The sequence below is a fragment of the Schistocerca nitens genome, chromosome 4 (genome assembly GCF_023898315.1).
Source record: "Schistocerca nitens isolate TAMUIC-IGC-003100 chromosome 4, iqSchNite1.1, whole genome shotgun sequence".
NCBI lineage: Eukaryota > Metazoa > Arthropoda > Insecta > Orthoptera > Acrididae > Schistocerca > Schistocerca nitens.
In genome coordinates, this window is record NC_064617.1 from 436,002,787 (window position 1) to 436,016,861 (window position 14,075).

At 40.0% G+C, this 14,075-nt stretch overlaps 2 protein-coding genes across 11 annotated transcripts in view; one reads left to right on the plus strand and one right to left on the minus strand.

Moving 5' to 3' along the window:
- The window catches only part of LOC126252683 (ATP-dependent RNA helicase abstrakt), a 152,313-nt gene extending 149,877 nt beyond the window's left edge, over positions 1 to 2,436 (minus strand). Inside the window, exon 1 of the mRNA XM_049953587.1 lies at positions 2,252 to 2,436. Within this exon, the coding sequence (XP_049809544.1) occupies positions 2,252 to 2,293 (42 nt within the window). The 5' untranslated portion in view covers positions 2,294 to 2,436. The remainder of the gene's footprint in view (positions 1 to 2,251) is intronic.
- Positions 2,437 to 4,260: 1,824 nt separating this feature from the next.
- LOC126253623 (oocyte zinc finger protein XlCOF6.1-like) overlaps positions 4,261 to 14,075 on the plus strand; it is a 74,098-nt gene continuing 64,283 nt past the window's right edge. For 5 of the 10 annotated variants that reach the window (XM_049955100.1, XM_049955096.1, XM_049955098.1 and 2 more), the window contains exons 1-2: positions 5,319 to 5,526; positions 6,176 to 6,235. Coding sequence is in view for 2 of the 10 variants with exons in the window: in XM_049955091.1 (XP_049811048.1) it covers positions 4,964 to 5,038; positions 6,176 to 6,235 (135 nt within the window). In the remaining 8 variants the exon portion in view is untranslated. Of the gene's footprint in view, positions 4,462 to 4,918; positions 5,039 to 5,318; positions 5,527 to 6,175; positions 6,236 to 14,075 lie in introns of those variants that run through there. The other 5 variants (XM_049955099.1, XM_049955093.1, XM_049955095.1 and 2 more) reach the window with 3 other exon arrangements.

Sequence of the window (14,075 nt, forward strand, 5' to 3'; positions counted from 1 at the left end):
CTGTGTTTTAATTGAGCTAGTGAACATGGGGTTTTTTGGGTTTTCGAGTTATTGCGGCTTTGGTTTCAGTGGTGTCTTATGAGTTATGTAGATGTGTGAATTTTGTGGTTGTGGCATTTGTATTTCAGGTTTGGCGGTAGACATCAAGAGCTGCTTTGAGCAATACAGGTAAGGGAATTGTCCGATTTCAATTTTCGAAATTGTAGATAGTGGTTTTTTGGTATTGCCAAGGGAATTGTCCGATTCCGCTGTTTTGTATTTGTCCTCCCCCCCCCCCCCTCAAAACCCTTGCTTTCCGCGGTTGTCCCGTTAGTTTCATTTTATTGTTGTAATGAGACGTTCTTGTTTCGTTTTTTATTTTTGTTCGCGTTTGTTGGCATGTGTATGTAGTGATGACATCGTCGCCATGTTGTACACTCTGCAAGTAGTTGTTTCCTTCATATTGATGACGTCTTTGATCAAAGCACAGGGGTAGAATCGGACGCTTCCCTAAAGCCAGGTCATTAATCTTGTAACTGAGCTTTTAGGAAACTTTTTGTTGTTATTGTCGCTTACTTAAATATGCAATTATCTACTGATTTCGCACTTGTACTTGGTCCTCCTGTGATCGGTGACTTCGCGCCACTCCAGAATGTTTCTGGTCTCTACCAACACGGCATACGTAAGGTATTGTGCGCCGTAACAATAACAAGCCGTTGAGAATTGGTGTTGATCCGTGTGCGGTGTTGTATATAGTGATTGTTAATATAATTTACAGATATGTACAAAGAAGGTGTAACTGGTCCTTGTAGCGACTCGCCAACAACTTTTCTGTCTCTTCTATGCCGCATTATGTGCTACGAGCCGATTGCAACGTTCCACTCCCTGCGCTCTCCACACAGGGACTAAGTAAAAGGACGCCTTTTAGAATATTGCATTATTTTCTTGCACTTGATGACACTTGCCCAAGTTTTTTATTATTATTGTGTTAATGTTGACGGCGCTGAATGCTTGTTACGATGATCAAAGGTGAAATAAAACATTTGTATTCGCAAAATACAGGTTTTTGCAAAAATTGTCATCTTTGCCCTCAATTTGTAAACTATTTGAATGGAGCAGGGGAATTAAATTTTATATTGGAAGATCTTTTGATCGTAAGTTATCACGTGTGGAGTTTCAGGTTTATCATGCGTTTGCTTCTGGAGATACACAAAGCTAAACTTCACATTCTTTTCAGGGTGCATTTTTTTCGATTGACGGGTTTGAAATTATCTATATGAAAATTGCTCGTGAAATCTTTTATCATCATTCCGCGTAACAGAATGCACAACGTTGTACAAGATGACTTGGAATGGAATGGTACAGCTGCTGCTTCTTAAGCAATCCTGTTCCATACAAACATCTCTGTTCAGAAATCTGTGTAGCACACAAATCCTACATAATTTAGAAGAGAAAGTATTATTGCTCTTGTGTAACCACACTAATTTTTGGTTTTGTATGAGTAAGTGTGCTGCATGTCTTGTGTTAACAGACTTGTGTTAAATAATATGTAAAGCACCGATGTAACGTGACACGTTATTGACACATAACTACATAACGAATCTGCCACTATTATAGTATCTCAACAGTTTTATACGATATCGATGACTAAATATAGTAGTACTGCGGTACCACAAGTGAGACGCGTGTAACACAACTTTTTAAAGGGTTTGTCATAAGCAGTCATCTTTCCCAGATTTAACTACATCAAAGGAAGCTTTAAGAATCTCTGTGTAACTTGCACAATCATACGCTCGATACATTCAGAACGTTGTCGGCCGAGTTCTATTTGCGACATCACTTTTGAAATCATCTGGGAATGGACAAAATAATTCTTTAATCTCTGAAGTATAACTCTCTTCTCTAGATGTACCGCATAAATCTATAGTGATATAATTAGATTAAGGGCACACAGATGGTTATTGGCATTTGTTTCTCTGTGAAGAATGAGCGAATAGAGTGGCGAACATTATCAGACCGATTAACTTATTAGCCAGTCGAAGTCTATGCATTTCTATTACCCACAATCATACACTGGAAGATTTCTCAGGGCATGGGGTGATGGATATCTCGTACGGGTACTTCTCTGCCATTCCAGTCGTTCTTGTGAACATTAAGTCATGCACTTTTGCTGAGAGCAAAACTCAAAGAGTTATCGTACTACAACATTAAGAATCACCAATGGGCTGCCAATTCGTTATTCGTAAATTTTATGTCTAAAACACATTCTTACTTTCAATGGTGGCTCCGGTTTTTTATTCGGATCACCTTCCATGTTCTGTTATCGATCTGGCAACTATCTTAACCACTTACACAACACACTTCGTATTAAACACCACGATGACTATTTACAAACAAACTGACACCACAGATTCTACACACCATCGAACTGAAGTGTCTCACCAGTGATATACTATCCAAATGTACAATCCCGGTCTTTGAGCATATAGCTTTCACACTGAATTCAGATTTCAGTCGTCTACACTGGTCGTCATATTGTAGTTGGCCAAAAGGTTACTGTCGATCTTTAAGGAAGACTTGTAAAAAAAGGTGATTTCTTGCTCTGCTCTCAAATGTACGAATCGGTGGAATAAGGAAAGAGGTTTAGCATTTCAGAAATAATAAGGTTATGAGAGAAATTTAGGCACAAACTAAGTGACTTCGTGCGTCTGCTAACTTATTTGCGTCGGACAGATTTCCTCTGAGGAAGAAAGAGCTATTGAAGAAGTGGGTTATTGCTATTAAAAGGGAAGTCTCTAACCCTACGTCTCACAGTTTCCTTTGTCATCAGCACTTCCTACAAGATGATTCCTTAATAAGACCTGAAACTACGAGAAAGCAATGCAATCATTGTTCGACTTTACAGCACCAAACAAGCAGCAGGTGCAGCGTGTTACAATCAACGAAGACTGTGCTGCAGCGCTCGAGGACAGAAGCAATGTGGTTAAAATAAGGGGACATGCCCATACGCTTTGGCTCAGAAGGGGGTAAATTATGCTGCCACAAAAGTCTTTGTTCACTTACCTAATAGCATCAAAAGTCTGACAGATAGCCATATAGCATTTAAAAGGAAATTAGAAGAATTTCTTAATGGCAATTCCTTCTACTCATTAGATGAACTTTTGGATATAGTTAGTGGGTTATTTCCCCAACCCCGAAACAACATCAAAGAATCAGAAAGAAACCGTTTTAAAAACAAAGTACTAAATTTGGAAAGCTTTCAAAGCAGAAGAAATAAAAAATCGGGAACAACATGGACAGAAGTAAGGAAGAGATTTCATGGGGAGAAAATTAACCTGACACGTTCCACATCATTGCAAAGTGTCGTATTCATGATCTATGGAACAAGTACTGTACTAATCTAATGTAATCCACAGAAATTAAGCCACCTCAGTTCGCACTATGCCGTATTGCGAGTATCAAAAAATTGGCGTCAAATGTCTGTTCGAACTGAATTGCAGGCAGTACTTAATGCGTTTATTTTTGGAAAAAAATGGTTAATTGCGTTGCCTATGGTTGTACCAATAGGTGGAAAATCAGCTGTTACTTTCCACAAGTAAATATTGTAGTCAAATTAATACTTACAGCTTAAATACGGACTGTTTGTTTCTACTTTTCATTTGTACGATGTATAGGTTCCCAAAGGACACTGCAATGAGAAGGTTGTGGACCAAGGCAGTGCGACACAAAGACTGGGAACCAACAAATCATAGAAGAATATGTTCTGATCATTTCCGCGAAGTGGATATTGATCGAACGTCGGTGTCATGCGTTCGCATAAGAGATGGTGCCATGCCGCTCCTATTCCCATCGTTTCCTTCATACTTGAAGAATGTTGAGTTGTACTAGATTTTTTCAAATGACTTTAATGTTTCAGTGTTTTATATATTCGACAGTATTTAGTGTCAGCAGACTTGGTGTGACAGTGGCAGTAGATTTGGATACACAGTATTTTTCTACAAAAATGCTTACATTTTGAGCTAATCTAGGGAAGGAATTCTCTCGCCAGAGTAAAAAATCATTGTTTCAATGCATGACCTTCTTTGTTCATATGAGATTACCGTGTTCTGTTCTACAGCCACGTCGGCAGTTTCCTGCTTTTCTTGAAAGCCTTTCACATAGCATTTGACTGCATTGTGTATGTTAGATTATTCTAACCTCCTTGTGTATGACCTATGAGAACTTGTTTCGGATCGCTGCAAAGATTGTGTTTATACAGGAATAATATCTTTGTACGTGGCGTATAGGTTTCGGACGCTAGGAAGGTGCCTGCCCGTGTTTCGTTGTTATGTCAATTAATAATCGTTAATGCGTAATTTTTCGTTTCCTTCTGGTTTTGTGTGTGTTTGTGATGACATAGAAAGATAGAAGATACGCATTACGAGCTGTTTTCGAAGACCTCGTTAGACTTTCGACTGCATTATGTGGGAATATGTCAAAGAGGTGAAGTATTATGAGCGAGATATTCGTGATAGTAATTAGAGTGCCTTGTCGCGCGAGACGATAGCTAACGTCAAGGAAAATGCTAAACACAGTATTTAGCAATTAATGCTATAACTACCGTCATCTTTCTTTCGACCCCATCGTGATTTATTCCCGCGCCTCATACGACTTTATTACTGAAAAGATTTCTTTAAGACAATCGTAATTGTTGTAATCGGTATAATATCTTTCACTCCACACTAATTTTTACCGAAAACTGCCATAATTCTGACCGATAGTACAATATCAAGGGACCAGCTATTTTGTCCCAAATTCGAATGGGAGCTCGTGCAATTATTTTAAAATATTATCCGTTCTTTCACTATTAAGTCACAAGTTGGCCTTCTTACCACTACGTCCTTGCATTTGATGATGTTTTTATGAGTTAGGAAATTACAGAGATAACTAGGAAATTAAGATATAATGTTATCTCTGGACTTACTTCTTTCCGACGCCGCAGTTAATGCTCTATATGTACATAAAAAAAATTTTTTTTCGTTTGGAGCTATTTTTTGTAGCTAATATGCCTACTGCCAAGGTGAGAATTAACGTTTTTGGCTAGTAAACAATTCAGTTATTCGGACTTACAAACTACAAATGTTACTCCGCAAATACTAATATTCACGGATAAATTTCAGGCAATAATCAATCATATTCTTGTTTGTGCTTTTTTTTATTATTCTTCGGTTATTTTCTTTCAAATGCACTGTATTTAAGAACTGCAGTTCAGTCAAAGAGCTTCGTGATCGATTATGTGGCCAAATCATGAAATCAAGGAAGCAAACTGTGAATCCGCTATTGGATTCTGTGTCAATACCACTTTTGAATACATAAAACTGTCATTTGAGTCTCCTTTATCAATGCAAAGCAGCTTTATCTCAACTAACATTAGTTTTAGAAGTTGTAAGAAAAGATGAAAGCATGATGTTTCATTTGAAACCATAGCATTTTTTGCGTTTATTGGCAATGTGCGAAGCATGTATTTAATAGTTCGCGGGGGAATCTGATAAGTCTTAGATATGTTGCGTAAGTTTTTTTCATTATTTAGTGAATGCATAATTACTTTAGAACCGATATTCGCAGTTAATGTTCCTCTCTGAAGCCATTAATTGGACCAGTTATACTCGTGCAAAAACTCCGACCTCCCGATCGCTTCCGAAAGTACAGTTTTGATTTCTTGAAATATTAACGTGGGTTAAAATGTTTTTCCTTAAAACATGCTTTACAGTACGGCGGTACCGAACTTTATCCTGGAGTGAAACAAAGACAGTCTGAAGTTGTGTACGCGATCTACACTTTTTCCTATTTACGGGATTGTACTTCGTGAGTTCCCCTCAAAAAAGGTTTACTTCTAACAAAGATATTCATCACATTCACATTGACAGATAATATTACTTCTTTGTTTGACAAGGCAGTGATAGTTGAAAGCTACTTCTCGAATTTTGAAAACAAATCATTGTTATGTTGAGCAGTTGTTAAACGAAGCCGCTTTCTGAGTTTGGCAAACGAAGGGACATTTCTATAACTGCAGTTATTATGTATAATAGCATGAGGCCTGTTCATAAAAATAATCTTGTTCAACATTCTGAGAATGGAGTATAATGAATGAGGCGCTGAACTGCGGAGGGTGAAAAATCTAAATGTCAGAAATCTTATAGATGGTGTTTTTCCACAGTGCCCAACTGATGGAGCGCAAAACGTGCCGGAGCAACTTCTACTGGATGAAATTGTCATTGTAAGTAGTTAGACATATTGGAAGTTATCCGTTTTTCTCTGTGTTGTATTGTTACGTACAGGGTGTCGGGTTGTTCGACTTGGATGTTTACTAGGAGGCGCTGAAGCAAATTTGTAGTGCACTGTGTGGTAAATTTCCTTGGAGTCGAGTATTAAAGTTCTCAATCAAACAAAATTAGACAATTCTTCGGAGGTAAACACATTTTACGGGAGAGTAGCGACAAACGCAATAGTCTATTTTCAAGACCGTAACAGTGATTGATGAAACTTATGCTGCCATCTGTTAATCAAATTAACTCTAATACCTCTGCTACGAAGTAATCGTTTTATTGAAGAATATGAGATCTGTGTTCCTATAACAAAGAATTTATCCTTTCTCTTGTGTTGTATGTAGTATCTTTCAAGTTATCTCTCTTCATACGAAGATAGGCTACCTTCAGACTAAACAATTATAATTCCACAATCTTGCGGGCTAAATTCTTACACCTGTCATGGTCTTAAAATTCCGTTGTTAGAGAGTTACTGATTTTGATTTTCTTTCAGTTACCGAATAAATGTTCAATTAATTGGCGCCTGGGTTGACAGGTAACTTACAGTTCTAGTTTTAAATTTATGATCGCATTGTTGCCCAATCGCAATAGGATGATAAACTGTACTGACAGCAGCGACTTGGTACCCTATGTCAATCTTATAAGACCACAAGGCCACTTTGATGATGAAAGCTAACACACAGTATCAACAGGATCAGTGTTTGTTGGTGGATCGTCATTTGCAGTTAAGAATTGTTAGGTACTTCACCAAGTCTTTCATTATGCTGAAAGAAGATGTTATTTTGTATGACAGTGTACAGTAGCAAGGAACAGTGTGCATGTATTCAGCTGACTACTAGATCTTGCCTCATTTGTCTATATTGCTCATATCTGAGTACCCACAGAATACCTAGCATGCAGGTCATTGTAACTATGGTATTGATAATCAGCCATTCTAGTATTAAATGAGTGATGCAGAGCAAACAAAACAATTATTCTATTATGAAGTGATGATCGTTTTCTGGGTCTATAAAGAGCAAGCCAGTCACACAGTGTGTCTATATACATCTCTATACAGAGCATACCTTGGCATTGCTGGGGTAGAGGACAGCTGGAACATGTTATGTGGGACAGTGACAGAACTTGCAATGGCAACATCATTATATCTATTATACACTTCGTGTCAGATTTACACACTCTTTAACAATTATGAGGTAGACAGAAATGAGTTATATAACTACTTACACATCCAGAAATTAGTGTGTGCACTTCACTATTATACTCTGTGAGTATTAACACACATAGTATCTGGACTCTCCTATATAACATGAAATTGAGCATGCATAGTATCTGGACACTCCTATGTAGGCTAACATGAAATTGAGCAGTAGAGCTTATGAGAGGCAGACCAGCCATTACTAAAGGATGTGGGGTGTATTGTTAGTAGAGAAGCGGTAACTGCAGAATGGGTCAGTCAGGGAAGATTGGTGACTGTGAATGGTGACTAGTTGTTGGATGTCACCTGAGAAAAAAATCCTTTAGGGAGACTTCAACCCTTTGAAAGCTGTCCATGTTGACTGTTAGCAAATTGATTGTGAAGTGAAAATATGAATGAACATCCACACCTAAACCAAGATGAAACACACATTGTGTGGTAACGGACAGGGAACATTGAGTTCTGCAGAGGATTGTTGTAAAAAACTACATGAAATCAGTGGAAGGCTTGACTCTTTAAGTTTCAAACTAGCCCAATGATTTTGCTTGAGAGTTGAATGGAATGGGGTGCAGTAGTTTAGCAGCTTCTCATAAACCACACATTTCTGTAGTCAATGCTACGTGATGCCTGAGATGGTGTAAAGAGCAATTACACTGGACAGTGGATGGTTGGAAATGAGTGATTTGAAGTGATGAATTGCACTATACCCTGTGGCAATCTGATGGAAAGGTTTGGATTTGGCAAAAGCCTAGAAAACATTACATGTCATGTGTAATGCCAACAATGGAGTACAAAGGAAGTGATTTTACGTTACGGGGCTGTTTTTGTGGGTAGAGTGTGGTCCCTTTATTGCACTTAAAAAAAATGGCAAATGCAGGAGGATATGAATACATTTTCCAGCATTGTATACTGCATACAGTAGAGGAATAATTTGGAGATGATGATCAATTGTTTGAGCATGAGAGTGAACCTGGTCATAAAGCAGTATCTATTAGCTAGTGGTTTGTGGACAGTAACATAGATGAAATAGACTGACCTGCCCAGAAACCCGACCTGAACTCAATGGAACAGCTCTGGAATAAGTTGCAAAAGCTGACTTCAATACAGACCTCAGTGTTCAACATACTTCTCTGGTTGAGGTTCTTGAGGTGAATGGGCTATCATTCCTTCAGACACTTCACGGGAAGGTTCCTAAGCAGAGTTCAAATGCCCCCTCCTACTAATGTACACTGATAGGTGTTCAGTTACTTTTGAATCTTCTCACTAAGGTCTGTGTGAATGCAAATAATTTAGTGAGTAAAGGTAACAACTTAGGCCTACAGAATATTAGACAATCGATTTCTGCACATGCACTCTATAGGTGCCACTTATGTAGGGCCTATATGACGGTGGCAATGTACAGTAGCTCCAATGTACAGAATATTTATAACATTCAGCAGAAACCATAAGGTTGTTGCCAAATATTTTAAAATTCAATATTGTGTCCACAGTTCTCCAAAACAGTCATTATTTGAAAAAAATAACATTTGCAGATGCTTGTAATATTGCATTCTGTCCAAGCACATCTGCTGCATCGGCATACACTCTGCAGGCAATGTTACTGTGCACCGCCGTCTTTTTCTGCATTTCCTTAGTTCATATGGGAGTGGTGAGTGGCAAGAATGATTGTCGGTAAACTTCTGTATGAGCTGTAATGTCTGTTATGTTTTTTTATTTCATGAGATGTATGTGGTAGAGGAAATAATATATCTGACACTTTCTGGAACATTCTCTTCTGGAATTTCAGTAACAATCCTCGTGATGAATGGTGTCATTTGTAGCATCTGCAACTGGAGTTTGTTGTGCATCTCTGTAATGCACTCGCAGCAACTAAATGATCCATGACGGAACACGCCGCTCTTCATTGTTTCTTGTTTATCTCTTCTATTAATCCAACCTCGTAAGTGTCCCACACTGAAGAGCAATACTCAAGAAGTGGTTGAAGAAGTGTTTTGTAAGTCACTTAATTCATGGCTTAAGATTTTACCAGTGAGATTGTCACTCACCTATTTTTCCTTCAGTTTGTTTTATGTGGTAATTCTGCTTCAGGTCACTCAACATGGTTATTACTACTTTCTTTCTTTCTTTCTTTCTTTTTTTTTTTTTTTTTTGGTAGTTAATGTTTTCAGTGATTGTTGCTAGCAGTGTAATCACATATTAGTTGATCTCATTGCCTGTTTATGTGCAGTACATCACATTTATTTACATTTAGGGTCAACAGCCAGTCTCTGCACTGATCCCAGATTGTTCACAGGTCTTCTGACACTCCATAGTTCGTGAATGATCAAATAAAGCTAAAGTTTGCAAGGTCTCTCTCTGTGGAATCCATACATTTTTATAGGCCTAGGGGAATTTTCATTCTCCAAAAGCATCGTAACACTTGAGCATAAAACATGTTCCATAATTCAACAACAGATCAATGTTGGCGATATAGGCTTATAATCGTGTGTGTGTGCCCCACAAACCCACTGGAAAACAGAAATGACCTCCATTCTTTTTTCCAGTCACTAGGTACCCTCCATTGCTCTGGCAACCTGAGGTAAACAACTGCTAAAAAGGGCAGCAAGTTCTCTCATATAATCTCTGCAAAATCTCATAGATATCTCGCCCAGTCCAGATGCCACCCCCCCTGCAGGCCTGGTGGTTAGAATAGGCCCAAGGTATTCCTGCCTGTCATAAGAGGCGACTAAAAGGAGTCTCACTCCTTTCGGCCTTTATGTGATGGTCCCTTGTAGGGTTTGACCTCCATTTTTCTAAATTTTCCCGAAGAGCGAGCCAATTGGGGAAGGGCACCTTACATGGTGCTTCGTGTCCATCATGCATTGAGATCTTTAGCCCGCTTTCTCATCGTGGCATTGCAGTTCTGCTCATCGTCCATCTCTTGAGCGAGGACATCTTCCTGGGTGCGTTTTCCTCCATCCACTGTGCAGTGTTGTTTTCTGCACTGACGAGGACCATGGAATTCTTTGCACCTCATATCCAGCACGGTAGCCAGTCCGTTGTGGTGGGGCCACCATGTACCCTGTTGGTTGTAGCCCCCTCACTACACAGGGATCGCTCTGCTGATTACTGCGCCGTTAACTCCCCACGTATGCCAAGGAGTAGATGCCTGACACCCTGGGGCATCGGGACTCCCGGCAATGGCCATCCTGCCACGTGACCTGTGCTGTGGCTGGGGAGAGCCCCTGGTCGGAGTGGGTGGCATCAGAGCAGATGATGCGCGATGAAGCGTACCATGTCATCGCTTGCTGGTGATCAAATGCCAGCAGTCTCTAAGCATTCCAAGTCTCAGTACAGTGCAAGGAAGTGTGAGCCTAAATCATTCTCCTCCCTGGTGACAACATGGGAGGAACGCCAGGCTAAGGCCGGTATTACACTATCAAATTTCTTTGTCCAATATCTTTGTCCAATATCTTTGTCAAAGATTTTTGATAGTGTAATAGGGATCTTTGACAAATGTCGTCCAATATTTGATCAAATCTAGGCCGAGGCTGTATATTTGATCAAAGAAATCGCTTGTCTTCTGTTCACTGCAATGCGATATGTTACCACGCGGAGCGCTAGCATCGCTGCAGCGTTCTGTCGTCTGTAGTGTTTTTATAACCATTGCCGGTAAATACAATTGGTGTGTGCCGACAACTACAGAATTAATAGAGATGTCTGAAGCTTATGAGGTGCTTTACAACGTGAGGCACCCTGAATACAAAAATAGATTAAGAAGATTGGAGACGTAACCTGACCTAACCTAACGTAACCTAACAATACATAACCCTCTCCTGTAGCAAGGAATCGGAGTGTTATAGTGAGCCTGTCTTCTGAAGATGTAGCAGTTCTTAAGTGAAAATTGTGCTTTGTGATATGAGGATACACTTCATTGAGCACATACAGAAATGTATGCTCATCCATTCTTAAGTAATTGATGTACGACTTGACGTCTTCCACTGTAAGCTCACGTAACAAGTTTTGTTGAATGCTTTTATCGTGTCGTCGTAAAACCCACGGCTTCACCCAGATTAGATTAGTTTTTCGTTCTATAGATCCGTGCTGAGGAGATCCTCGTGGATGTGGAACATGTCGATTTTTTTTAAGCTGAAATAAAAATACTAATAGTATGAATAAATACAATACATCATTTGTTTCTATTAAAAATTTCGCCAATGGAGTAGAAGGAGTTGGCCAGTAGTAAGTCTTTCAGGCTCCTTTTAAACTGATCTTTATTTCTAACTAAATTTTTTATGTTTCCTGGCAAATTATTGAAGATGAGTGTTCCTGAGTAGTGGACCCCTTTTTGAACTAAAGTAAGTGCTTTTAAGTCCTTGTGCAGATCATTTTTGATCCTGGTATTGTATGTATGAACTGAGTTGTTTGTTGGAAAAAGAGATATATTATTTACGACAAATTTTATTAAGAAGTAAATATACTGAGAGGCAGTAGTTAACCTGCGAGCCGGAAGTATAGTGAGACTCTGTCATTTGGGCCTACGAGAGTTATAGTTTTTTTTGTTTGTTTCTCATGCCTAGATAACTGTACAAACATATTGTTGCATGTATTGTAATAATCATTACATATAATGATCCACATGCAACAATATCTCTACGGAAGTATCTACGCATGAAATACAAAACAAAAAAAGCTAACCTGCAAATCTCGTACGTCCAAACGACAGTCTCACTGTACTTCTGGCCCGCCAACAGTTTCATTTTCTTTCTTATTTTCTCCCAGTACCAATGCAAGAATCTGAAGTACCCAGTTCTTTGAAGAGGTTTCTGCAGGAGGTCCGTGAATTTACTCCACAAATAATACGTATTACACGCTTTTGGACCTTGAAAACTTTTGTTTGACTTCAAGATTTACCCCAAAATATTATTCCATATGACATTATGGAATGAAAGTATGCAAGCTTTTTCATTTTTATGTTGCCTATGTCTGCTAACACTCGAATTGCAAATACAGATTTGTTAAGGCGTTTCTGCAGTTCTGTGGTGTGCTCCTCCCAACTGAATTTATTATCAAGTTGCAATTCCAGGACTTTTAAGACTGTCAACCTCGTATGTATGGTTCCATTTTTTCCCCCCACTTCTTTTCCGCATGTGCACACAATGCAATTGGAGTACGTAGAACTGCTGCGGTTAATAACAAGTTGTTGTCAGCCATCTTGAACTTTGACGAAAAATTTGATGACAGTGTAATACCCCTTGTAGCGCTACGTCAAAGATCTTTGTCAAATATATTGGACGGAATATTGGATCACATCTTTGATCAAATCTTTGACAAAGAAATTTGATAGTGTAATACCGGCCTAAGGGTGGCAGCGAACCTTATTTGCCCCAGTACTTCGTATGTAAGAGAGTTCATGGGGAATCTTTCATTTCCATGAAGCCTCAGTTTTTTAGTGGAAAATTTGGAGAACAAGTTTGGGGAAATGGAGAGCTTGTCCAAAATGCGTCAGGGTCAGTCTTAATTAAAACGGCATCCTCCACCCAGTCATGGACATTACTTGCTTGTGACAAGCTGGGGGATGTTTCTGTTACCATCACACCTCATAAGAGCTTAAATATGGTCCAGGGCATCCTCAGGGACCTTCATTTGCAATCTGATGACGAGCTGCGCCAACTTAGAGCGACGAGGAGTTCATTTCGCCCAGCTCGTCCATTGGAGTCTGAGGGATAATCAGGTTGCCACCGGTGCCTTCATCTTGGGCCTTCGAGGGCGACACATTACCCGAGAAGGTCAAGGTGATGGCCTGTCTCTGTAATTTCAAGCGATATATTCCCCTACAATTGCTGTGCTTTAAGTGCTGGAAGTCTTCCCACTGTACTTCCAGTATCCATTGTCAAGACTGTGGATGTCCATCCCATCCCAATACTCCATGTGCCCCGCCTTCCATCTGTGTCAACTGTGGAGAGCATCATTTCTCTTGCTCACCAGACTGCAGGATTTGACAGCGAGAAAGGAAAATCATGGAATACAAAACCCTGGACTGACTGACCTACACTGAGGCCAGGCCAAGAGGAAACTTGAGCGCCTACATCCTGTGGCTATGACCTCCTCTTATGTCGCCACAACGAGAACAGTTGTAGCCCCATAATTTCTTGTGAGTTCCAGTCAGCTCTCAGAGCCAGAAGACTACACGTGCCCCCTTGATGGTGGGGGCACTTCACTCCCTGTTGCTCCCGCACCACCTACCTCGGGAGCACTGTCCCCCCAAATTGGGGACACCAGACCCCACTTCTCAGCTGGAGAATCATATGTCTTCATTAGCTCTTCTCGCTAGGAAGGTGTCCATTGTGTCAATCCCTTCCCACGTTTCTGCTAGTGGGAAAGATGACACCCACCAGTGGCTGAAGTGCCCAAAAGCAGCTGGTCGTAGGGCTTCACGATCATCCTTAGTCCCAGAGACTGAATCATTGAAGCCCTACCAGCCAGAAAAACCCAAGGATCAGCAAGAGAATTACAGAAAGAATAACCCCAAGACTAAGGGAATTGCAGTGGCACCCACACCACCGCTGCCTACAAGCTCCGCGCCTGAGGATGAGGTGAAGATTCTGGCGTCTGCT